The 26961-nt window shown below is 40.5% G+C and overlaps 1 protein-coding gene across 1 annotated transcript in view; it reads right to left on the reverse strand.

The window, feature by feature from the left end:
• Sorcs3 (sortilin related VPS10 domain containing receptor 3) overlaps positions 1–26961 on the reverse strand; it is a 624769-nt gene that overhangs the window by 194820 nt on the left and 402988 nt on the right. The window contains exon 5 of the mRNA XM_041661922.1: positions 10777–10850. Within this exon, the coding sequence (XP_041517856.1) occupies positions 10777–10850 (74 nt within the window). The remainder of the gene's footprint in view (positions 1–10776; positions 10851–26961) is intronic.

The raw sequence follows: 26961 nt of genomic DNA on the forward strand, positions 1-26961 counted from the left end.
CACCTGCCCAACCTCAAATGAATACTTGTGAAGTTTACAATTGTATAACATTTTAATGGTGAATGGAACTTGGGATCAGAAAGTCTTGGAAGACTAACATCTATCATGAGAAAAAAAAACTAGCATCTTCCATCGACAGAGTTTCACAGAAAACACATGTGATCATCCCCAGCAAGAATAGATCTTCATAAAATATGAATGGCAGGTCATTCCTCTGCACAAGAGATGAATGTTCTCCATTAACCAGGAAAACAACTCCATAGCGTTCTCTAGCATGTAAGGAACAGCTTTATTTCTCAATGTCCCTCAATATTAACTCTTTTTTCCTTAACAAACTGATTCTTTAGGGAGAAGTTGGGAGAGAACAAAGTACATTTCATTTAGAGACTATTTGGCAATGAATTCAGGCATAATAAAGTTGTCATAACTGGGGGATCTGGCTAAGTATACTTAATACATAATACAATTAATTATCTATCTCAAAATGTTCTAATAACAGTAGGTAAGAAACTACAAACTGTTCTCCCAAGTAGTCACTTTCCTGGTCTCGGTAACAAATCATGTGAAAGAAATAAATTTAGGGAGATACGATATTTTTTTTTTTTTGGTTCATGGTTTCAGGGGACATCAGTCCAGGAAGGCAGGGTATGTATGACAGTAATCAGAGGCATGGTGATTGGAGTTGGAAGCTTGAAACATGGCTTGTTTCAAGAACCAGAAAAGCTTGTTATCTTCAAAGCCCATTCCCCAAAACCCATTTCTACTAGTTAGGCCATAGTCCCCAAAGTTCCACAACTCTCCAAAACATCCACAGACCAGTTATTCAAATGCAAAAGTCTATGGGGGAACACTTCACATTCAAGCAGCTTTATTCAAACACCCTATGACTTTGTTCCAATTGCACTCATGTTCTTACTGGACAATCCAATACACTATTCAGGGTTTTTCAATCCTATCTCCCCCAAGCTGCCCTCGCTCATCATACCGGATAACCTGAGTCTTTTATCCCTTAAGTAATCTTAATAGTTCCTTTTATACCCTTTTGTGTTCCATAGTTTGGAAACCACCCTTGTCATTCCTGAGGTTCTGTCTTCCTGCTGAAGCACAGATGATCTGACAAACATGACCTTCAGCTTGTAACCTTTTCAATTTTATTATTGGTATCAAGTGGAAAATGTTTTTTCTCAGAAAATAACAGTTATACAAGCATAGTAATAAGCTGGATGCTGATTACTGGAGGACCAGATCCAAAATATTGGGCCATAGGAACTGAAAGTAGGATGAAATGCCTATGCGGATGAACCTAACTTACTTAGTTTCAAAGATATTCTTATGGCTGGAGAGATGGCTCAGTGGTTAAGAGCATTGCCTGCTCTTCCAAAGGTCCTGAGTTCAATTCCCAGCAACCACATGATGGCTCACAACCATCTGTAATGAGGTCTGGTGCCCTCTTCTGGCCTGCAGACATACAGACAGAATATTGTATACATAATAAATAAATAGAAACCTTGTCTCAAAACACCAACCAAACAAAAAAAATTTAAAAAAAGATATTCTTAGTGTCACTAACTACTAAATTAATGAGGATAAAAATTTCTTTCAATTGACCTCTTAAAATTTGCTATTTTATTATTAACTTTATAGTTAATTTTTATTAGACACACACACTCACATTGATGTGCACACATGTATGGAACAATGAAAGAAAAAGAGACCATGAATTTGAATGATAACAAACAAGGGAACATGAGAAAGTTTGGGGGGGGGGAGAAATTTGTCAATTAACTTCCAAATTATAACCAGATTTTGATTTCAAAATTGAAATATTTTCTGCTTTCATACAAGAAAAATAATTAGGGTTCTATTCTTATATTGTTATGATTTTGGGGAAAGACCCATCCAAAAAGAAACTGTATTCATCATAAACAGTAACTAAATGGAGCATAGTTTGGCACAGGTGAAAAAAAGTCACCATCTTCAAAAGTCTGATCGCTGGCAATAGTTTCCCCTGTAATAAACCGTCAGAGGAAAATGGCCTAATATATGGGCACATAATTAATTGGGAAAATGTTTCTTAGACTTTATTTTATTTTACTTAACAAAATTAATATGCTATAATTTTGTTAAAATGTACATTAACCTGGCCATTGATTAAAATATTGCATTGTAATAGGATAAAATACTTGATGGTTAGTAGTCACTTTCCAAACCATAATGTAGATGGCTCAACCTATTTATGTCATGTATTCTCCAACACATATTGTTATATTTATACTATTTAACAAGAGTGTCATATTTAAAAATAACACCAGTTAATACTTCTGAGATCATAGGTCAAAGTACTACCTAAAAGTAAAGTAATAGGAGACACTTTGATGGAAGAAATGAAAAGATTTAAGAACATGACATTTTTCAAGTAAAAAAAAAATGTTAAAAATCATTAAACAACGAACAACTGAAGGACAAATTCAGGGCGAAAGTGAAAGGAAGGGAAGAGCATGCATTGCCCGAACCCAGGTTAAAGAAAGAGCAGACGGTCACATAGACACTACAGCAGATAAGAATACATGACTTCAGCACAAACTCACCAGTCTGAGAGGAAATGCAAAGTAAAACAAAGAAATCCATTTTTGCATATTAAATTTAATTACTTTAAAAATTAATTTACATAAGAAGCAATAAAACGGTGTTTTCATTAGAGTAAAAATTGGCCCATACTTCCTGTAGAAGAATTTGGTGCACTAATATTTGCCTATATTGTTTTAATAATCCATCATGAAAAATACAAATAAATGCTAGGATAATTACTTTGAGGTTTTCAAAACATTGTAACGATTTCTTTAAGGGTAAAACTGAAGAAGCAAGATCAATATAATGACAAAGAATTATTAAATTATTATATAGCCATCAATTAAATACAAAGCATATTTTGAATAACATTTACAAAGATCAGAGGGCTGTACAGAAAAATATTCAATTTCACTCTAACAAGATAAAAATTTTTATAAACAGCATTATCACAATCCTGGAAAAAATTAAATATACATATACAGTATAGGAGGAAAGGGTTGGGAGAAATAAATATTTTTTCCTAAGTATTTGTGGGACAGTTACCTGAATGTCTGCAAAAGCTTTATTACATCTACAACCAGAAAAGCTAGAGTTTACTAGAGCAGTTCATTTGTGTTTTTAAAATGTGTATACCTAGGTCTGGCGTTTCCTCTTCATCTTCTACAGGTCACACCAACTCCTGCTGCAGAGATTTTCCTGACAGATCTTCCTGTAGAATTCTCCCATTCCTTTCTGAGTTCTTGCCTGCTCTATACCCAACTGTGGACTAAATTGTGACACCACAATCCCTATGCTGAAGTCTTCCCTGGGTGATGGTATTTGCAGATGGGGCTTGGAGAGGCAATTATATTTGAAGGGTGGGACCCTCAAGGAGCAATAAGTTAACACAGAATATGAGTTATCAGTGCACACTGAAGAAACTTAGAGAAGGTGCCTCGCTGTGAGCTAGGGGTGTCTCTACTAAACACAACCGTGTTGGTACTCTGACTGGAGACTTCGGCTTCTAAAATTGTACAAGAAAGAAATGAATGTTTTCTGTTTAAGACTCACAGTCTATAACACATTGTTAGGGTCGTCTATTGTTAGGGTCGTCTATTGTTAGGGTCGTCTAACGCATGGCTCTAGACCAAGTGGGATTAAGCACTCAGATTTGGAGAGGGGCAGTTTCCCTATCTATAACCTGATACATGGCCTGCAGTGTAAACAGTATCCATGCCTTTGGTTTGTTACATTGTAATTGAGAGGCTCAGCTCCACATCTCCCTCTTCTTTCCATAAACTCCTCCCGGACCTGTTCCCTACTCATGAAAGTGCCAAACAATTCATCGCCATCAATGTTTGTTTTCAGCTTCTCCGAGTAGCCTGGGAGCACTCTGTAAACTGTGTGGCTCCAGGGAAATTACAGTCCTCAAAGGCTTTACCCTACTTGGGGGTGTTGCTGATGACAATGGCTATCTTTTGAGCAGTGCATTTTGTTCAGTTTCTAAGATTGTAGCAGCCACACAGGATGGGTGGCCTCCATCAGCCAAGCAAAACCCAGTTTCTACTTGCAAGCTGAGCTTTCATATCTCCCTTCCTGACCTTGCATGCATTATTTTGAATATAATGTATTTTTAAATTGCTACACCATTTTAAATATGTAAGGGGGAGCTGAATTAAATATTATTTGTGGCATACCCTGCCTTGCAAAAGGCCTCTAAATCTGATCCCTTATATCAGGTCGATGCCTAAATCCCATTACTTGAGATTGCAAATGACTATGTTAGCAAAATCGTGGATGCACATTTGGAGACAGCATCCAAAATTCAGCCTATAACGTTAACTTTGTTTGAAAAGATCTTGATTTTCCAGGAAGCAATCTCAAGGCTTTCTGCCCATTCCTTAACTCTGTCTCTGTTGGGGATAATGCATTAATACCTTAAGAATGACTCAGCAGTTGGTACTTCAGGATCATAATCTACACGCAAGATAAATTCTTAGCTGAATAGAAAGAGACTGGTTTCAAAGCAAGTTATAGATTACGTTCTAGAGCAGTGGTTCTCAACCTTCTTAATACTGTGTTCTTTTTAATGCAGTTATCATGTTGTGATGATTCCCAACCATAAAATTATTTCGCTGCTTATTCCTAACTGTAATTTTGCTACTGTTATGAATCATAATGTAAATATTTGATATTTGACCCACGGTTCTAGAACAATGAAATCAAGAGAGTTTAAATTTAGATGATAGGGGTAAGCATCCATTCTAGCCAGATTATTTTCAGGCATTTATTCCCTACTTCCACTTCCTGATTCTCCTACATTTTTCACACCACAGCTGTCATGTGACTAAGATGGGTGTCTGGAACATAGATAAATGAGACTCTTGTGCTTTAACTGAAAATCGTACTTTTCTGAATGGGTAGGTGTGCATATGGCTCCATCTATATACGTGTGTGTTTGTGTGTGTGCACATACAATCAAAAATATTAGAAGAATTTCAATTATGTGTCAAAGGCAAAATAATAGAAGATAGAAAACAGGGTAACTATAGTAAGTAAGTCTCATTCACACCAAGGACAGAGTTTTAAGTCTGTTAACTAATTCAAACTCCATAGAGTCTGAGAGTCAGGTAAACAGAACTCCGAGACATGGTAATATTTGTATTTGGGAAGACTAGAACCAAATGGTTGGCCAAGTGCAGCATCTGAGTTTGACATCAAAGAGGATATAGTGCTAGACACAAGTAGTGTATGAACAAAGAACAGTATATGTGAGCAGAAGTCAAATATCATACCCCAAAACACACACTTAAGAACCAATTGTCTGGCTGTAGCAAATTACCACCAACTAAACCCAAAAGAAAAGTTAAGTTGACCATTTCTCTGGGTCAGGGTTGTGGAATCATACACAAAGTACCTCTCGTGGGGCTGGAGAGATGGCTCAGAGGTTAAGAGAACTGACTGCTGTTCCAGAGGTCCTGAGTTCAATTCCCAGCAACCACATGATGGCTCACAACCATCTATAATGAGATCTGGTGCCCAGAACAATATATACATAATAAATAAATTAAAAAAAAATCTTTAAAAAAAAAAGCCGGGCGGTGGTGGCGCACGCCTTTAATCCCAGCACTCGGGAGGCAGAGGCAGGCGGATCTCTGTGAGTTCGAGGCCAGCCTGGTCTACAAGAGCTAGTTCCAGGACAGGAACCAAAAGCTACGGAGAAACCCTGTCTCGAAAAATCAAAAAAAAAAAAAAAAAAAAAAAAAAAAAACAAAGTACCTCTCGTGAGTTTCTCTCAAACTATCAGCAAGAATTTCTGTATCACATGAAGGCTTGGCTTGTGAGGGGTCCACTTCCCAGCTCATTCCCACATCTGAGAGCAGCCTTCAATTTCTAGTTAGCACTGAACTATCCATCCAACAGCCCAGTTCCTTACAAGCTGTGGAATATCCTTCAATTCCTTGGCATATAGCCCTTTTCATAGTACAAAACAACATCATGACTTGCTCTGAGCAAGCTGACATGAGAATACGCCCAAGATGAAAATCACTGTCTTCTTGTAATCTATCTCCATGGAGAAGTCTCATCACCTCCACATTGTGCTCACTAGAAAGTCACTACACTAAACCTAGCCTGCACTAGGAATAAAAGGAAAGACAGAATACCAGAAGGCAGAAATCATTGCATGGAGGCATACTGAAGGCCATGTGCCACAAGAAGAAAGTAAATAGCTGTAAATAAGCTCATATTATTATTTGATATACGTTAGAATGTAAAGAAAACAAAAATAAACAAGCAAAAATAAAATCCCTGTGATTTCAGAAAGATTTGAAGGGCAAGTCTTAAATGCTAGAAATATATTTTGTCCATATCACTGCTTACTCCCTCAGAGAATACTCCATTTTGGCCTGTTTTGATTTCTTCTTTTTTGCACTGACCCTGGTGGTCTTCAGAAAGAGATAAAAAGTGATGTGGGACTCCCCTCTGTGTTCTGTGATTACCATTAATAAATAAACTGCTTTGGACCTATAGCAAGGCAGAACTTAGGTAGGCAGGGAAAGCTAGGCTGAATACTGGGAGGAAGAAGGGCAGAGTCAGAGAGAAGCGATGGAGTCCCAGGAGACAGACACTGGGAACATTACCTGGTAAGCCACTGCCACATGGTGATACACAGATTAATAGAAATGGGTTAAATTAATATGTAAAAGTTAGCCAATAAGAAGCTAGAGCTAATGGGTCAAGCAGTGATTTAATTAATACAGTTTCTGTGTGATTATTTTGGGGACTCCTCCAACAAAAAGTAGTATAGGACAATGTGCAACACACTTTAGACATGGATCCCAGTATATCTGTCCTTCTATACCAGTCATCCTTGAGCCTGTACCAGTCTATTCAGGCATCAGGACAAATCTAACAGCAATCTTTGAAATCCCATAATATGTATCATCTAGAATGTCTACATCAGCTGACATCTTAAAGGACTTAATTCTCAAGACCAGTCCATGTTATAATCCAAATATCTTTAGATAAATACATCAGGGTTGAAGTCCCTATCATCTTAGGATTTATTTGTCAGAATTTTTCCTATAGTGACAATGAAGAATGTCTTGCCATTTGCCATTTCTGGAGATAATAAAGGAAGATTCACAGAGAGCATGCTAGAGATATTCTTTTATCATTCCACAAAATGATACACAGAGGTCCTGTAAAAAAAATCAGAGGCACTAGGAGGTCAGCCCAGGTACACAGAGTACTAGAAACCTAGTAATACTTGTGTGATCTCATTGGAAAAAAAAAGTGCCCACAGACGGTTAACACCCAGGGAAAGTGCAGGACCAGAGAGACAAAGCTGTGAACCATAAGTGTTTCCATTTGATTCGCAGAAAAGAAAAGACAAAAACAATCCTCCTACTGCAGAATTTTCCCAGTTACTCAGTATCTTCCACAGGAATTACTCACAGCCCAGTGGAACACAGCAACACAAAAAGAAAACCCAACAGGCAAACTTCCTACTTGACTCTAACTGCTAAGAGGAACGGAGAGGAAGCATTAAGATACTTCCTCTTATGTGCTCTAGCTTGCAAATTCCCATTTCTGGAGCATCTGGGTTGATGAAGAGCACCTGTTGTCCTGCTATCAAGTGAATGGAACAATTGGTGGAAAAGAAAGAGTTTTTGAGTCAGTTGCCTCTCTTCCTGAAGCATGACTGATGGCTAGGTCATCCTACCTCAAAAGATTCCTAGGTGACCTCTTTTTTGGTAATCTGTTTAGATAATCTGTTTTTATTTTGGAGTGCTATTGTACCTCATATTGCATCCTATTCTACCATCTTTTTTTTTTTTTTAGGTTTTTCGAGACAGGGTTTCTCTGTGGTTTTGGAGCCTGTCCTGGAACTATTCTACCATCTTGAGGGCTCAGCTAATGCAGGAACTCATAAAGCACTTTCTCAGACATTCCAATAATCACCATTGCAGCACTTTTGGTAGAAACCAACTCTAAAATTCAATGTGCATCCCCTTCCCCCAGATTTCTCCCTAAGCCTCATCAACTGGAGGTGTCATGAGTAAAGCTCACATTCATGAGTATCTACCCCTCAGTCAATGTTCAAGCTATAAATAGCAATATTTGGAGAATATTTTTTATGTATCATGCTATCATCCTATGCGCAAAAGCTACAAATTAAAAGTCTCCCTGACTTTTATTTCAATATCTGCCTTCACCACGTCTCTTCCCACCAATGTGCCCTACTATCCTCAATACCACACACAGAAGCTCTCCCCTAAAGCAGCTATAGAACAGCTCCTTGTTTGGTTTCATTTTTGTCACTTTATAAGAACATTAATGAAGAGTGGTGAATATTATATCGTGCTTGCCATGTGGAATCTGGGCTTTAAATAGATCCACTGAGCTGTTATCAAATTCCCATGAGTGCACAGCCCCATCATACATGGAATTCCCATTTATGCACCCACAAAAGAATGTATGACTAATGGGGTCATCCTCCAAAGACTGGTGATGAACACAGTACTTAAAATTCTTACTAGCCTTAAGTACAAATACTTAGAGATATCTAGTGCACAAACTAAATACCTGAAGCACACATCTGAAACTGTCAAGTGTTCCTATGTTAATTTTTTCCCTTTCGGTGACTTTATGAAACAAGACAGTCTTCCAATGACATGCATGTGGGAAACACGGACAAATAAAGAACATTAAGGCCAAAGTTTGTTTTTCATCAAGAGAAATACACACTTCTAATTTTCTCAAAGAGGTAGAAGATATGCCTACCACAAACACCGACCATGTGCTCTCAACACAAGTCGTTAAAAACCTTAGATAACCTTGGATTCTATCTTCAGTGGAAAAAAAACCAGACAGAAAACTATGAGTTCTTTCTCCATGACTCCTATGATACCTAAAAGAATAATCACAGCAATTACGCGTCAGAAAGAAGAGAAGTGATAATTACAAAGATGAAACGCCCAGCTATCACTTGGCTAGCCAGCACGGACACTAACTTTTATATTTCCCCATGGGGGCAGATGTGAAAGAAGCACAGAGTGGAGCATGGAGGAAATGCAATTATCAGGACCTCGGGATTTATTCTGTCTACTCCACAAAGAAAGGAGTGGAGGGGCAGCAGCTGGAATATTCCTCTCTGGATCTTTGCAAAAGAAAGGAAAATGCAGTTCTATGTCCACTCACTTCCATTCTGTAACGATGGCATGGATCATGCTATCTGCTCTGCTTTCCCCCTCCTCTACCAACTGCCTCACCAAGTTTATTCCAAAACAACAGAGGGATTTTGTTTTTCTCTTTTCTTGAATAATGACATTCTGAGAAATTGGTCCGTTTCAGCTGAGCATATACTGCTACAGTATCAGAGGACCCAGTATTTCCTTTTTCTGTCTTAGTCTACTGCGAAAGATTAATAGTTCCAAAGATGAACAAAATAATAGTTATAATAAGAGTTACAGATGAAATAACACTTGGTCTGCAAGAGGCAAAAATAGCAAAGGGCAGATCAGGTGTTGAGTAAGAGCAATTCAATTTCCTCTTCTAGCTCCACTGAACTGTGCACAGTAGGACTTAGTGGGTTGCTAGCCTATGCATGGGCAATTACTTCTGTAATTCTAGACATAGTTTTGTGGCTACAAAGGAGAGCTGCTTGTTTGTAAGGTAGTTAGTGTGACTCTTCATGTGTCCAAGGTAGCTATAGTACAATCATCACCATCTCCCACTTAAACAGACGTGAAGGGCATAAACGACAACATGCGGCTTTTTAAGGGAAACTAGAATAAGACATTTGAAATAAGTTGTAAATAGGTAGTGCTTTAAAATGCTTTATTTTTTTATTATTTTTAATTAAGCATATGATTTAAGGTATTATATATGTTGCCCAAGGCTTTCTCATCCCTATTTCTGTATCTATTGTTTCTGCTGAAGTAAGCAAGATTGAAGAATCTCACAATTATCGGGAAGTGTATAAGACAAATACTGAATTTGCTATAATATGGTAAGATAGTGTGCATGATTAAAAGAACATTAGTTAATAAAAACACTTTCTAATTAGAAGGAAGGGCTAATTTCCTTTTCAAAACATGAATTCACTTACAGAAGCATTTTACAACATATGCCCTACAGAGAGACTTCTAAAGTATCCTTCAGTAGGGATAAAAGAAACAGACTCTACTGGCTTCAAGACAGCATGATGCTTCAGTTGGAGTTCCTTCTGTCTTCCCTATCCTAACACAGTCACAAGTCTGGAGACATAGCATTTCAAAGTTGTGACCTAAACATACTTGACTCTAGAAATTCCTATGAAAAGACACAAATTGGATAGATTTTTTTTTTACAGGACATCTTTGGCAAACAATGTTTTGCAGCACAGGTCCATAAAACATGTACATTTCCAACATGACCAGAACTTGGTTTTTGACCAAGAGCACCTGGTCATGAACTTTCTCTATCTCAGTGCTTTGCAAAGTAAATGCACACAAGAATTACCAAGGAATGGTGTTCCAATTCCATAAATCCTGATATGGCCTTAGACTCTGCACTTCTAACAAATTAATGCTGCTGGTCCATGGACTCTTTTGAACAGCAAAGAACTCAGAGGCATTATCCCCCTAGAGTGGAAGGTGCCCAGAATTGCTTGGCCACTTTGTTATCTCATTCTTTGTCTTTATCTAAGGGATGTTGAAGGTTGGTACCAAAGATGCTTACCAGTAAAACCTGTTGGGTGTGATGCGCTCGTGCACGAGTTGCCATCGTCTTCCAAAGTCCATCGAGCTGTAAAGCTGAAAGACAGTGAAGCAAGGAATGAATTGAGTAAGTCAGTGGCCAAAAGTGCACATGAGCACAGGTGTGCCCCATACCACCACAGATGCCTCCCGTCCGATTCCAACAGCAGAGTGCCAGCACATCCAGGCAGACGCCCCATTTATAGATAAAAATATAAAAATACAAGAACGTTATTGTTCCTTGTTTATCATGGTGTCTTCTTCCTCTACTTGTTGTTAAGTGACTGATGCTTTTGATTTGAGTATAAAGGCAAGTCTTTTTTTTTTTTTCTTTTTTGCTTTAAGTCAATTCCTCAATCCTTACATGTAGGACTCACCCTGAAGAATGTGGTGACAGGAAACAGGTGGGTTCTGCACTCTTAGGGGAAATGCTCATGTATATAAAAATGTTCACCAGTTGCTATCTGGTGATAATAATATATTTAATATATTAATTCAAGCTAATAATATATTCAACATATTGTGCTCCTTGACTTCTTTGCGATTTTGACATAACATAGGTTAATATGAAGTGGAACTCTTTAATGCCACCAGAAATGCCAAGTGATGACAACCCCATGCCTTGACAAGATAGCAAGAATAAACCTATTTTAGAAAATTGCCCTCATTCAACCAAGGCTACCACAAATGTGGCATTCTCCACAAACAAGATAGATAGATAGATAGATAGATAGATAGATAGATAGATAGATAGATAGATAGATAGATCTATAGACAACAAAACAAACAGACAGACACACAGATAAAACTTCATGACAATACTGGCCTCCACATCTCTTCTTTCTCATCTCTTATTTTTACTTTGCACTTATCATAAGGTAAACATAGTATACATTTAAGATTTATATGACTTTAATACAAACAAAATGTCTGTGAAATATCCATTGCATTAACAATAATTTAAAAGTAGAAACAGGCAGGCCACAACATATAGCAACTTGTGGAAGAAAACAACATCTAGATGATCTCCAGGACTCTGGGATAAATCATAAAGAATCTCAAGCCTGACTATGATAGTCAGATTCCATATCCATTTATGTTATGGGTGTAGTCTTACTTTTTATGGCACATTAAGGGTGGGTCAACAACTTTGAAGAAACTGACCATGAGTCACTATCACACAAGTGAATTAAAACATAAAACTGAATAAAAATGACAAGGAAAAATGACTATGATAGTATTAATAATTCCACCATGTTGTGCCTTTCAGTATACCAGACCCAGCTGAAATGAAAGCTAGACGGTGATTAGTAACACCAATTTATGTAGTACCACGAAAAATATGATTTTCTATGAATAGAATTAGTTACTTCCATAAACTTATTTAAACATATAAATTGATATCATCGATATATACTTCTGTTCTCAAAATAGCATGTAAGATAGTCATGGGTATATACTATCAGTTCCATCTTGTATCTGAAAGGATCAACCTTTGATGCTGAAGGTTACTGAAGCAACCGCACAGAAAAGCAGGATGTCCTTCCTGATTCAACTGATCTTGTCCCTGCCATAGCGCACCAACTCTACAGCAGGTCTCACAGTGTTTATGCAAACTGTGCTCTCCCTCCATGACTAAGCACTAATTCCTATGTCTCTAGTCCTCTATGTAGGGAAAATAGGCAAAACCAGTCCCTGCTACTCCTATGCTCCTTTATGTATTAGCTTAGTGAATAAAGCAATATTGACTTTAAACTAGTAAGTTATATGACATATAACAGCAAATCTTACTATTTTATTGAAAAATAATTATTATATGCATTATTTGTTTAAAATGTCCAATGGGATATTTTAAAGTGTGTTTACGTTGTGAAATGATAAAAATATGTTCAATAAACCCATTACATCAAGTTATCATTTGCATAGTAAAATACTTAAAATCTACTTTTCTAGAAATAATGAAACACAGAATGCATTAATGTCACTATTTCGAGAAACAGATCATCAGAACTTACTTTTTCTGTATATATAAATGTTTCCATTTGGTTAGATTTCCCCATGCCACCTCTTGGTCTGTGCTGGCCATCTACTCTCAGCTATTCTTAAGCTATTAAGCTTAAGATTAGCTAAGTCAATGACATTGTATGGAGTTCCTGTTCTTCACATATAATTCTTTAAAAATCAAATATGTAACTCTTCTAAAAATATATACAGGTATGCCATGTGTTAGGCAAATTGGTACTGAACACGCCACCCCCCACAGCACACACACATGCACACATGGAAAGACAGACCTAAATTATTGATGGAAGTAGAAATGGAACAGTAAGGTTTCATGAAGAAATAAATCCTCAACTGGTCCTTTAGAGATGGCTAACACAAGTGGCTAGAAAGTCGAACAGATTTATGAAGTAGAAAAAACAATAAGAGCAAAGGGACCAAAATGACAAATGTCCTAAACGTGGCTTATTGAAAAACTTAGATTAAAGAAGGGGTGTGATGACTATGGGCAGATTCAGATGAACAGAAAGAAGAGGCTCCCATTCATTAAAGGCCTGGACTTAGCTACCTTCTCTCTCAACGTAAAGTGAGTTGCTGAGTCTTAAATGTATTTTTATTCTACCATAAGCCAAGCCTTTCCAGCCTCTTCATTCAAAGACTTGCTCATTCTCTCCATTTAATTATTCATACACGCATCCATTTATTCACAGAAAGCCTGCGGAACAACTATCATACTGCTGGCACTCACCTAAGAGCTAGGTGACAAAGAGGAAAAGCATGATGGCCAGTAGATGACAAAATTACATGTAATTCTACTGTCCTGAATTATATGTCATCTCTGAGAAACTATTGGAAAAGTAGGATTTTCTTCTTTGTGTCATCTTCACTTATTAGGAAGCCCTGTGACTCTTATAATTAAAACTGTAACTTCCAAAAAGGGGTGAAATAGTGATTTTGCAAAACGAAGTGTAAGAAGAACATTAATGGTATGAAAACATTCATGATATACTATTTAAATACACAATGTTTATTCAAGTATTCTAAGCTCAAAATATACTAGAACAAATAAGTCGAAAATATTATCAATGGCCATCTCTAGATTATAGGTCAATGAATAATATCTCTCTGCGGGTGTGTGTGTGTGTCTCTCTGTGTGTGTGTGACCATCATTTTTAGTTATTTTGCAGTGGATGCATGTTATACTTCAGCAATCATGTAAGTATGTTTTATTCTACATGTATTTTATATAGAAATGTTTGTTATAATAAACATACTATTGTATTTTTATTCTTAAAATTAAAAAGTAAAACCAAGTTTTATTTTTTCATGAGGTAGCTAGAATTAAACATCACAGGACATTTCCCACAGAACAGCATTTCCCCTAAGCTGTCATACATGCTGGTGCCCTCTTCATTGGATAAGCAGCATCAACTCACAGGGTACTTACACAGTCAACATGTTTTCATCTATAAATTCCCAGAACAACATTGAAATATAAGGTGTTTCGTAAATAGTAAAAACACTTAAATCAAACCTTTCTGTAAAGTGCTACATATGTGAAACCATATTCTCTCTTATATTCCAATTCATGCTACCTCCTGACAATAACATCATCCCTAGACATCACTGGAGATCAGATGATTTTATTTTCCTTTTCCTATATTTAAGATGTGTGTGTGTGTATGTGTGTGTGTGTGTGTGTGTGTGTGTGTGTGTGTAAAATTCTTTTTCCTATCCTTGATGTATCAAGATACAGATATAGGTATATAATTAAATGGCTTCACATTTCCTAACAAACACCTAGTAACAATAACAGCAACAACAACAAAAACAAAAAACAACATGCTCCAGAATGAGGCATCGGCGGAGCTGGAAATATGGAAGAACAAGCTCTTTTCCTTATTGATTCAGTTATTAGCTCCCTAGTTATATCCTCCTGCCAGGGAATGGCATCTGAGAGCTGATGGACTAAAGAGGCAATTTAATCAACAGAATCTTCTGTGGGGAGAGCAGCATGTTATACCTGGAATTTAAATTCAATAAAATAATGCGAGATCTCTAGAAGTATCAGGTATTACTATAAGCTGACAGAGAGACATGATGAAGTCCTCTATTGCCAGTGTACGGAAAGGTTATTTCTATGTGCAAATAGGGTCTTTGCAGATGCATTGAGGTAAAATTGAGATAATTGGGGTGACTCTTTATCCATGTGACTTGTGTCCACCTATGGGAAAGACAGCAGCCCATGGAGGACAATGAAAAGCCACAGAGAGGGATCATCACATGAAGACAGAGGGTCAGAGGAAAGCAACTGTAAGCCTCTGATGACTGACAATCACTAGACACTAGCAAAGGGAAAGGCAAAGGAGGGATCCTCTGTAGGTTTGGAACTCCACCAATGTCTTGATTTTAGAGTTCTACCCTCCAGCAACACGAGACAATAGGTTTCTGTGGCTGTAATCTTGTGGCTTGCGGTGTTTTGTTGCATCAGTTCTAGGAAAGTACTGCAGGTATCGCATACTAAGGGAGCAGGCGGCTGGAAGGAGAGCATGATCACATCTCGATGCATCTCTGCAGCTGCCTAGTTCTACTGAGGCCTTAGCTACATGGCAAGTGTCTGGTTTAGAGTCAGATTGTTGTCTCTGTGATGGAAAGACATATACTCATCATTTATCTGCCCCATGGATTTTCAGAAATCCTGAACCCCAAAGACATTATCTAAGAACGCTGGATTGATAGTAATCAGGATGAAATAACAAACATAGTCACTAGAGGCAACAGAATATGTGTTTTCAGAGGAGAATTTGGTGCCAGGTCAGCATCCCTCCAGACAACTGAAAAGGAAAGGGTAGATTGGAACACATCCATATAGAAGGTCTCAGTTACAGGAAGTCTATACGTGATGTTTAAATGCTCATAAAAGTCTACAGAATTTAGGTGACTTATACTTATGAAAAATGTTGTCTCTGAAATAAAATAAGCAAGCTACGTGTAAAGGTCAGTGGCAGGGGGATTCTCTAAAATTTACAAAACCATTGGGTCCCTTCCCATCAACTCTAAATCAGTCTCTGTTTGTGTGTCTGTCTCTGTCTCTGTCTCTCTCTCTGTCTCTCTCTCTGTCTCTCTGTCTCTGTCTCTGTCTCTGTCTCTCTCTCTCTCTCTCTCTCACACACACACACACACACACACACACACAAAATGCTCTCTGCCTTTTTCTTTGGTAGCACAAAGGTAAGTGTGGGAGGGTTTGGCTAGACAATAAGGGGCTGCATGGAGAAGCACTGGATTACAGCAATGTTTTTAGAAAACAAAGAGAATTCAGGACCACATAGCTCCAGGGGGCCATTTCCAACACGTGCCTCTACTTGCAGCATCAAACAATCTCTCAAGAATCTTTGGTTTCCTTGTCAGTGAGGACAAACCCCATGCAACACTCCCTCAAGTTCTAAAAGTTCTGCCTTTGTTTTCAGTCCTTGGGAGACAGATGTTTTCCCTATGAAGACATCCATTTCAAAGAGACATATGCTGGTCCCTCAGCTCTGTCACTCTACACAGGGCAATGCTTTTCTTTCCTTCTTGAAGAAAGCCATTGGGTTTTTTTTTTTTTTAATCTTTCAGTCTGATGGTTTCCTTTATTCACTACTTAAAAATACAAATCATACATCAATTAAGAGCCAACCATTATGTTTTGGTTGGGGGCTACATCTCTATATAAAATGTGCAAAAACCGTCTGCCTTGAAGGATCTTACAATCAAGTGAAGATAAAGAACAAGACCCTGCATCCCATAGCGCAGAGCTTGAGGGTTGTGAGAGAACAGTATTGTTATTTGTACTTGTTAGACACCGGCTCATCTTGCTGGCACTTAAGACAGAGAAAAAGATCCTTGCTTACTCCAGAGGAAGATTTTCTCATTTATATTGAAACACTGGGTCCTCTGGGCTGTCTTTTATTTTCCTGCTTTTGCTAGAGATGAAGGTTCAGAAAGAGTTTCTCTTTCCTCTCAAATTTAAGGGCAGCGCAGGGTAAAGGTGATGACAGCCGGCAGAAGGCATTTCATCTGCAACACTGGTAAGAAGCAGAACCCACAGGGAGAAAGCCCCATCCAACACTGGGCTTAGCTGCACTTCATCTTAAAGAGAGCTGATCCAGTATCATTAGGTTTTATCATGTTTCAAGGGATCCGAAAAACTCAGATTTTTCTTTGAAGTCTTCATTTAATAATAGTTTTGAAAACAATTCAAACATCTAAAATAGTTCAGCAGAAACAAGATATGATTTGACCCAGATGACAAGATGCTGCCTCAGGGCCTCTAGTCTCATCGTCCCTGTACACTTGCCTCAATAAGTATGGTGGCTAGATTTTAGAAAATAAAATATGCAATTATCAATTAATTTGAATTTTATAAAAAACAATATTAGTAACACTTTATGTGTACCTCATGAAATAATAGATTCACACTTGGTATTTGAATTCAAATTTAATTGAGAATCTCATATTTTGTCTGAGAATCTCCCCCACAAAGTTTCTTTTATCCCATTTCTAAGTCTTTAGATTATAGAACACATTCCCTTTAAAAATGTTTATTGTTCTTTAACATTGGAATTGTTATTGACTGAGTTAGCTGGGAATCTTAGAACTGACAAATTATCACCTGTAGTCAGTAAATTGAGAACATTTTATTTGCCAGTCTATTTAGTATTATCTGAATATCTACTGTGTGCACAAAGCCTTACAATTCCATGTGTGATGAAACTTATGAGTAACAGAGCATTCTGATATCCTTAGAAAGTCAACACCTAGGCAGGAAGAGAGATGGGCCAGCAGGTAGGTGCTGTGCACAAGACTCAAGAAGCAGGGAAGAGCATGCTCAGCTTGGCACTCTGGGGTGGCTCAAAGTTGAGTCATCATGGATAAGTCGGCTTTGGCCTGAAGTTTAGTCCCACTTCAATCTTGCAGATAAGTGGGATGAAGCGTTCTTATTATTAGGAGAGATGCTAGAAATAAAACAAAAGGATGATGTCATCCGCTCCAAGAGTACAGTTCACTTGGCCCAGATCACCATGCACTGATCCAAGGGCCAGATCTCAATGATAAAGCAGAGATAGAAAGAGATCCAAAGGACATGGTCTAAAGAATTCAAGAGGAAGGGAGGGAGACACCACGACAAAAATAGGCTGTGAGGGTGTAAGAGACTGGCTTTTAGAGTGAGGGAGACTAAAACAGGGAGGTAATGTAAGCTGGTTTATTAATCATAAAAGCAAAAAAGCAAATTATAATTCTAGATCAAGGAAATGCTTTTAGAGAAAACTTAGTAAAATCTGAAAGAAGCTGGGGTGGAGGTGGTGGCAGGGCATCCTATAGATAAAACAAACAATTCCATACTCAGTACTTCTTATGGCTTTCCATCAAAGCATACCTAAATGCCAAAGGGAATAAGGAATTCCACCAGGAATCTGAGGTTTGACCTTGAGCTGTTTGAACAGGCAAATGTGCCCATATCTCTCATTCTCAACCTAAAAATTCTGAGCATATTTTGCAGTCTTTTCTAAAATATGCATGTGCTTAGAATCAAGTATAAAATTCTTCACAAACCTTCAACTACCTGGATCATCTAGAAAAGTATCTTTTACCTATGACACACCTATTTCAGTTCTTCCTGCACAGGGGAATATTTTTCCAGGTCTACTTTGAGGAGAAATGCCAGATACAGAACTAGGGACAGTGTATCGTGTCTAGAGGGAATGCTTCAGACTAGCTCCCTAGGTACAACATAAGACACTAGAAGAGAAAAATCTCATCTATGATTTTGACTTCTCCAAATGCTCCCAGAAGCTACATTCAGCTGGCCAGCCATGTAGGTCCAAAGAACCATCACTTTTAACAACTATAAGAAGCTCCGGAGATGGTCCAGACAGGCGCTTTAACACACATGGGTGATGCATCAGAGAACCTGGCAGACCCGCGTAATGACACAGCTGGTTAGCTGTGAAGTGAAATTCAAAACCTAGTGGCCCAACTCGAGCTCAATGTTCATTTTACTGAAAACTATGATGACTTTTTTGGTAGTTGCTTGATGTTAAAAGGAAAACAAGTTCATATAACCTTGGAGGAATAACGGCTCATTTTGGGCCAGCCATGAATGGCTGACATTGTATCCTGAGTTAGCTAGCTCCTTTATTTACAAATCATTTTCGCAATTCATTTCATCCTCTTTTATGCTGGAGAGTATTTTCTAGGCTAATAGTCATGTAAGACAATCCTGCAAACAATTTATGTAGTATTTACTAAAATTCATTCTTTTGTCTCCACAGTCCTATTCCCTTGACCATTTCCCTCTGCAATCAGAGTCTATTCATATTTATATATTACAATTCAGAAACGTCTCATATTAAGCCATACCCTTTGAGCAAAAAGGCTTGTTTCTCAGCGAGGTGAGATGACTGCACTGGTGTGATTCACATTGTCCTCCCTGCCTATTACCCATGTTTCCTCTTTCCTTAATGGCTTTGGCTTCATATAGCGCACTATTGTTAACGTGATTTCCTGCCCACTTTCCCAGCCCTCGACACTGCCCAATTGGCCTTAACCTCTAATCCAAGTTCACATTTGTTTTTTCTTCCCAGAGGCCTAGATCTACCTAATTGTAAGCCAAGGAGAACTTACATTTTAGATCATGTTTAATTTAAATCAATATCTTTGTCTAAACAATAACAGGCACCTTCGGTTCAGAAGAAATGAAGACTCCACTGTCCTTGCAGAAGGAAACACATGTCTCTGTGGAAATACAGGCATCCAAAATTGCTTAGGTTTTTAGAAGTAAGACTGTGTCAGAAAATGTAAGTTCATTTAAATGCAAAATCCTTTGATTTTTAAAATATTTTTGAAATTAAACTATAATTGCATCTTCCCCTTTTCCTCTCCAACTGTTCCCATGTGCCCCCACACTGCTCCCTCTAAAATTCATGTACTCTTGCCTATTTTTAAATTGTTGTGATATATTTTTTCATTCCTAATTAGAAGTAAAATAGTGTATATTTCAAAATCATTTTTTCATAACATTTTTACTGAATATTTGGGAATTTCACATATGAACCTCAAGCGCAGTCACTTCCCAGTCCTCCCAGGTCTTCCCCCCACTCTTGGGATCTCCTCCCACAAAAAAGAAAAAAACAATGAAAAATTTAAAATGTCTAATTCATGCTGTCCACGTACTCGCTGGAGCATGGTCAAATTCCCTGTGGCCAGCCCCTTAAAGATAACTGAGTCCTCTCCACCTGTACGTCCACTGGAAGCCCTCCGCTGTGGAGACCTTACCACAATTTTTAAGATGTCTCTTCAATGACTATCTGTCTAGGCTGTCACATGTTGGGGTGGAGATGGGGTGAGGGTTGCCACAGAAGCCTTCTTTGCCCCTCCTTCTCAACTGAGTCTGTGTTCACCAAAACCACGACAAAAGTAGCTTCCTTACCCTTTGCAGTATGTGGGAACACGGATCACGGGCTTATATGTGGTTTCTAGCAACAGCACAGCCACATGGTCTCCAGCGTCACACATACCATAGACCTGAGCATGGTCTCCAGTGGCCGTATCGACCATGGATATCACATGGCCTTCTGTCGCTGCATGGACCACGAACCTTATTATAGCTATTGGAGGCAGCACAGGCCAGGGACGCCAACAGGGCTTCAGGCTGCAGCACAGGCCATGAATATCCACATGGACCCCAGTTGCAGTAGGAACACAGACCCAGATGTGGCTCTCGGCAGCAGCATGGGCCTAGACAAAGTCATTTACTCAGAAGTAAAACAAAGGACAGAAAGAACCCTGCACCCCTGAGCACCTGCACTTCTGCCTACCTGCACCCCTACACACCTGTACCTCTGCACACCTGTAGCCCTGCACATCTTCACTCCTGCACACCTGTGCCCCTGAGCACCTGCACCCCTACACACCTGTACCTCTGCATACCTGTAGCCCTGCACACCTGTACCTCTGCATACCTGTAGCCCTGCACATCTTCACTCCTACACACCTGTGCCCCTGAGCACCTGCACCCCTACACACCTGTACCTCTGCATACCTGTAGCCCTGCACATCTTCACTCCTGCACACCTGTGCCCCTGAGCACCTGCACCCCTACACACCTGTACCTCTGCATACCTGTAGCCCTGCACATCTTCACTCCTGCACACCTGTACCCCTGCACTCCTGCACCCCTGAACACATGCACACCTGCATCCCTGCACACATGCACTCCTGCACCCCTGCACTCCTGCATCCCTGCACATCTGCACTCCGGTACCCCTGCACACATGCACTCCTGTACCCCTGCACCCCTGCACTTCTGTACCCCTGCACTCCTGTACCCCTGCACACCTGTACCCCTGCACTCCTGTACCCCTGCACTTCTGTACCCCTGCATCCCTGCACCCCTGCACTTCTGTACCCCTGCACACCTGTACCCCTGCACTCCTGCACCCCTGCACTCCTGCACCCCTGCACTCCTGCACACATGCACTCCTGCACCCCTGCATCCCTGCACACCTGTACCCTTGCACATCTGCACCCCTGCACACATGCACTCCTGAACACAGGCACTCCTGCACTCCTGCACCCCTGCACAAAGCATTTGTCCCTGGCCCAGCATATGTCACCTAGATTATCTGACATAGTATAATTAATTGTGTGATATTGTTTTCTGTCCCCATCTCCTGAAGGGGAACGTCAAAGCTCCATGGTATTATAAGTTTGGCCAGAATTCCCAAGGACAATTCCAGAAAAGCTGACTCCAAATTCGACAAGCATTACAGTCTGAGCCGCCATTCGGAATGAACGAAGGATTTTAAGAAAGCACATGAAACACTGAAGCAGCTCACAAGTTCACCCTAAGAGGAAAGACAGGCACACGGGACAGAAAACTGACCAGCTAGTAAGGAGACTGAGCGTGGTTTCCGGCTGTGGGAAAGGGTTGATCTGGGTGGGCTGCAGCCACGCTTTCTTCCCCACAGTGTCAAATGGCAGAAGGAAGACCGAAACCTGCCATTCAGATTGAAGCGAATGTGGGCTTTATATAAGAAATAATATTCTATGATAAGAACTCTCTACGGCCAGGAGGAGCGGCCTCACATCTCAGCGGGTTCTCCCGGGAGTCAGATGATGCGTCTGAGCAGAAGACGGATGAACACTTTGATTAAGGCGATATTATCAGGAAATTAAAGTGTCAGACAAGGTTTAAACTTGATGAGTTCTCTAGTCCCTTCAGGTAGGTATGTGGGTGTTTGATTCTTCATCCAAGAGCAATAATCTTAGGCATAGAACCCAGGAGGTATGCACTACTAATGTTTCCTTAACGTTTGTGCAAGATGTTTTATGAAGGAACTGGCTTGCTGGGGAGAGCCCCAAGACTGTGAGGCACCTGTGTAGATTTATGCCCCCAGGAAGCGAGTCCTTAGTTTGTCAAGGGGTTTTAGCATCTCCTGGAGGAGCTAGAAGGACTTCCTCAAGTTGCCTTTGTTCCTTGTTTTGGCTTCAGATTGCACTGTGAATGGCACTGCCCCCCCACTCTGTGCGGTCTCCCAGAATAGTGGACCCTTATGATAGTGGGGATGCTAGCACTGCCAGGTAAGCACATCTACGCTATTCTGACAAAGGGAAGAGAGCCCTATCCTGTAAGCAAATCCAAGCGGGACCAGAGAAGTCACCCAGCCAACCTTAGAGTAGTGAGCAAGATGGGTGCCTGAAAGTTTTAGGTAGCTGGCACACAGACCTACGTGCAAGCTCGAGCTGCGTGATTAAACCAGTTGTGCTGGCTTGAAGTGGGGTGTGTGTGTGTGTGACCTACGTGCAAGCTCGAGCTGCGTGATTAAACCAGTTGTGCTGGCTTGAAGTGGGGTGTGTGTGTGTGTGTGTGTGTGTGTGTGTGTGTGACCTACGTGCAAGCTCGAGCTGCATGATTAAACCAGTTGTGCTTGCTTGAAGTGGTGTGTGTGTGTGTGTGTGACATGTTCATGTGCACATGGCTATGTATGTCTGTTTCTGCATGTGAGACTCTATACCTGTGTGTCTGTTCATGTGTGTGTGTAGGGGCACATTTTATGTGGGTACACATGTATATGTACTTATAAAGGTCAAAGGTCTTTGTGTATGTTGTTTTTCAGGTTTGTCCACTTTTCTCAGGTGTTGTTGATTTTCTTTTCTGAGGCAGGGTCTCTCACCATCCTGGATTCATGGGTATCCCCTTCCTTAGAGATCAGATTACAAGCACATGCCATCATGCCCGCCTTTTTCAGGGATCAGATACAGGTTTACACAGCTGTAAGGGAAGTATTTCACTACCTAAGCTCTCTCCACAGCCCTGGAAGAAGACTGTAACTCCCTCCATTTTCTCATATCAGTAAGATGAAGGGCTGGCTCCAGAATCACAGCTCCTGAACTGTAGGGTACCCAAGGCACTTCTTCATGGACAATGCATAATTGAGTCGCATCCTAGAATTTCAAACTCAGTGGGTCAGACCTGAAGCCCAGATGTCTGCAGTTTAACAGGCTCTCAATGCTGATGGGTTACGTAAGGAAAACTTGTTCTAGGTAATTCTCGATGACGTTTAGATATTTCTGAACAGGCTCAAAACATCCCAGATGGGCAAGGCCAACTGAGTACCTCGAGTTCTTAGCAATGAGAAAATCATTCGTATATTCTTTCAGGACCCACTAGAGCAGTGATTCTCAACCCTCCTAATGCTGTGACCCTTCAACACAGTTCCTCATGTTGCGGTAACCTGAAACCATAAAGTTATTTTTGATTCTACTTTATAACTGCAATTTGGCTACTGTTATTATTTGTAATGTAAATATCTGTATTTTTTGAGCCTCTTGGGTACCACCTGTGAAAGGACCATTTCACACCACTAAAGGGGTCACAGCCCATGGGTTGAGAACCAGTGTGCTAGAATCAAAGATGTGACCTCTGGCTCCTAGGAACCTGCTCCCATCTCTATCTGAGGGCTTCAAGCGCAGACCCAGAATGTCTGCTCCACTTGAGACCATTCTGTTCAGCTACCACCACTGGAATGTGAAGAGCCAGCAAAAAATATAGCCTCAGCTAAAATCAAGAGCAACAGCTGGGCTTTCTTCCTTGAAAGTACAATTCATTTATTACACAGATAATTAGACTTCCCTCTAAAAGCTACGGTGATTGGCTCTGTGCATAAAGCATGGAGCTCTGGCAAGATCTGCACGCTGTCTTCTAATGCATCTCTTCCCTGGATGCTAAAATGAGCTGGGGGCATCTGCTGTGTGGTTTTTCTGTTTGAGACTTTAAAGATCTATCAGTGGCTCTCAACTCTGAGTGTCTTGAAATTTCCAACAACACTGACATCTTAGCCCCATAAAATTAAAAAATAAATGATTAAAACTGAAATCCAGACTTTTGGGGAACAGACTACCTGGACCCAAGGGTACTTCTAGTCCCCTGGTAGGAGAAATACAGAGGAATAGTTTAGTATCGTTGATATAAAGAAAAGGTACCAAACTATGACCCATAAATTGACTTTGTAAAGGAAAGCTGATTAAAAACACCTCCAGACATTTTCATCTAGCAATGAGTTGTGATGGAGAACACCTGGCCATCCAAATGCAACCATTTTCAATCCAGTCTTTGGCCTGCCACTGTTCTGCAATGCTGATCTTAATCAGTGGTTAAAGGCTCTGGAGGGCTTCCACACTTGGATTCATATCCCTTTGACCTCATTTCCAAGGCTGGGCTCCTAACGCACAGAGTAACATGAAGAACACATGTATAGGAAATGTTCACATGGTGCCAGGCACTAGGTCCAGGGCAGTGTGTCATCTCCTAACCTTCCCACCCTGGATAGAGGACCTCCAGTTATCTTTATGTTAGGGAACAAGTAATACATTTTGGGAGGAGACCAAGCCACTTGTTCTCCTATACAAGGAGAGCATGACAGTCAGGTTCAAACCTAACGGTGTTCAGGTCCTATGTGCTCAAAGACTCTACCCCCCAGAATTCCCAGCACAGACACAGGGAGCTTCTGAGTCAGAGCACAGTGTGAGCTTTGTTGAGCCACCTCCAGGGACTGAGATCTGTAATCACTCCTGCAAAGTGCCCGGCCAGCTGGATCATTAACATAATGAAATGAAAATCCCTGGAAAGGGGAGTTGCTACATTGTAGCTTTTCCATAATAATCCCTTGGCTACAATCGACCCTTCTGGGAAACAGACCTAATCCCTGGCTTCATGAAGTTTACACGGTAGCAGAAAAACGGGCAATAAGCAAAATTTATATTTCTATAATCCTAACTACACATTTGCACACAGTTGTTTTTTGCAAGCTTCAGTAGTTACACTCTGCAAAGTTGTGCTGATGTAATATAATAAATGCTAAAACAGTGCTTCTACAAGTAATGCGGGATTAAGTCTCTGTGAGTCTCTAGACAAGAGATTTTCACCAAACAATGAGTATATGGCCTTGTTTCAGGTGTGTTTCCTCTCAAAGGCACCTAACTTAATGTTCGTTGTTACAAGTTCCACAAGTGTGGAACTTGTAACAAACAGCACTCTAGGCGTCGGAAACTTATGCGGCACACCCCTTTACTCGGCAAAGCACATCACCGCCTTACCGTGTTTAGGAGCATCGCACAGCCCCTCTGCACTGTGCCTGAGGATCGCTTTAAGTACGAGAGAGAACATTTGCAGTAGCAGAAGTGTGGCGCCAAACGTGGTGCAGTGAGCTGACTGTTCATAGCAGGAGAGCTGAGACAAGGAAGCTGAGTGCCCTTGTTAAGCCTCTGTGGGGAATCTGGATGCCGGGTGACTCATACTTTCTGCACTGTTGATGCCCACGACTTCTGGGATTTACAAGTATGTTTCGGCAAGTCAGCAAATTGACACATAACAGAATCCATGAATAATGAGGACCAGCTATGCAATGCCATGCAGGAAGAGACAAGGCTGTTCAAGCTGGATGAGGGCACAGCGCTTAAGAGAAATTTGTCTCAGTGGCCAGGACAGACCTCTCTGAGGAGCTCACAGGACAGAAACTGGGTAAAATGAAGGGGTGATATATGAGCATCTGGATAAAAGAGCCACCTGGAAGGAAAGGGTGACAAGGGGACAGTCCTAAGTGAGTGCTTCCGTGGTGCATATGAGGAACGCCACAGACTTGCATGGTTCAAGCAGGAGACATACAGGTAAATAAATTAAGAGAAAAGGCCAGGAGGGAGCCTCAGGATCCTTCCGGGACCAATCTCCAGAGCTCTGTTTGGGGAGAAGGCTGTATACTGTTGATAGAAGTACAAGGATCACTGATGGCTCTCTAGGAGCAGAGTGGAGGAACTGTGGGTCTCGCAGGGACAGAAGCAGCAATGCCCGCAAGCATTCAGGAAGAGGGGATGCAACATGTACTGGAAGGCCTAAGATAGGCCCAGGGATAGACTGCAAAGCACTGTAGGAAAAACCAGTAAGACCAGAGAACAGAACAGCTGTGAGGTGTGAGGGAAACAGAGAAGTCACGGGTGTTAGGAGGTTTGGGTCTCATTAACACAGTAGTGGGGGAAGAAAAGAGAACTGACCACGTTTGGGCTATGTCTTTAAAATGGAAGTGGGGAGCATTGTTGCATTGCAGATAGATTTGATAGAAATGGACGACTCAGGGAAGACGCTAAGGTTTGTAGCCTGCAGAAAGGAGCACTGCTTGCTTTAATTCAGTTCGGAGCTGGAAGGAGTCTGCTGCTGTTGGGCTGAGCAGCCAGCTCTGTGGGTAAATACATGAGGACCTGAGTTTAGATACCTAGAACCGACAGAAAGACATACATGCAAGCCACACGTGAGTCTGTAATCCCAGGGCTCCTGTGAGACACAAGGCAAAGACAGAAGAATCCCAGAAGCTAACGGGCCAGTTACCCTGGCCTATGCAGCAGCCAACAACAAAGAAACCCTGTCTCAAACAGGGTAGAAGTAGGTAGTGACACCCAAGGCTTTTCTTCTGACCTCCACATGAGCACTGTGGCACACTTAGGCCCACACTCACACACATGAACACGTAGACACAAAACATGCACATTCAAAGATTAAAAAATCAAAAACAAAGAGCTGCATCCATTGGCTTATTCTTCAGCTTGCGTGTATGTGCTTCCGAGAAAGGAATTA

Source organism: Microtus oregoni, unplaced genomic scaffold (assembly GCF_018167655.1).
Source record: "Microtus oregoni isolate MIOR12 unplaced genomic scaffold, Mior012 000012F_ref0000307, whole genome shotgun sequence".
Taxonomy (NCBI): Eukaryota; Metazoa; Chordata; class Mammalia; order Rodentia; family Cricetidae; genus Microtus; species Microtus oregoni.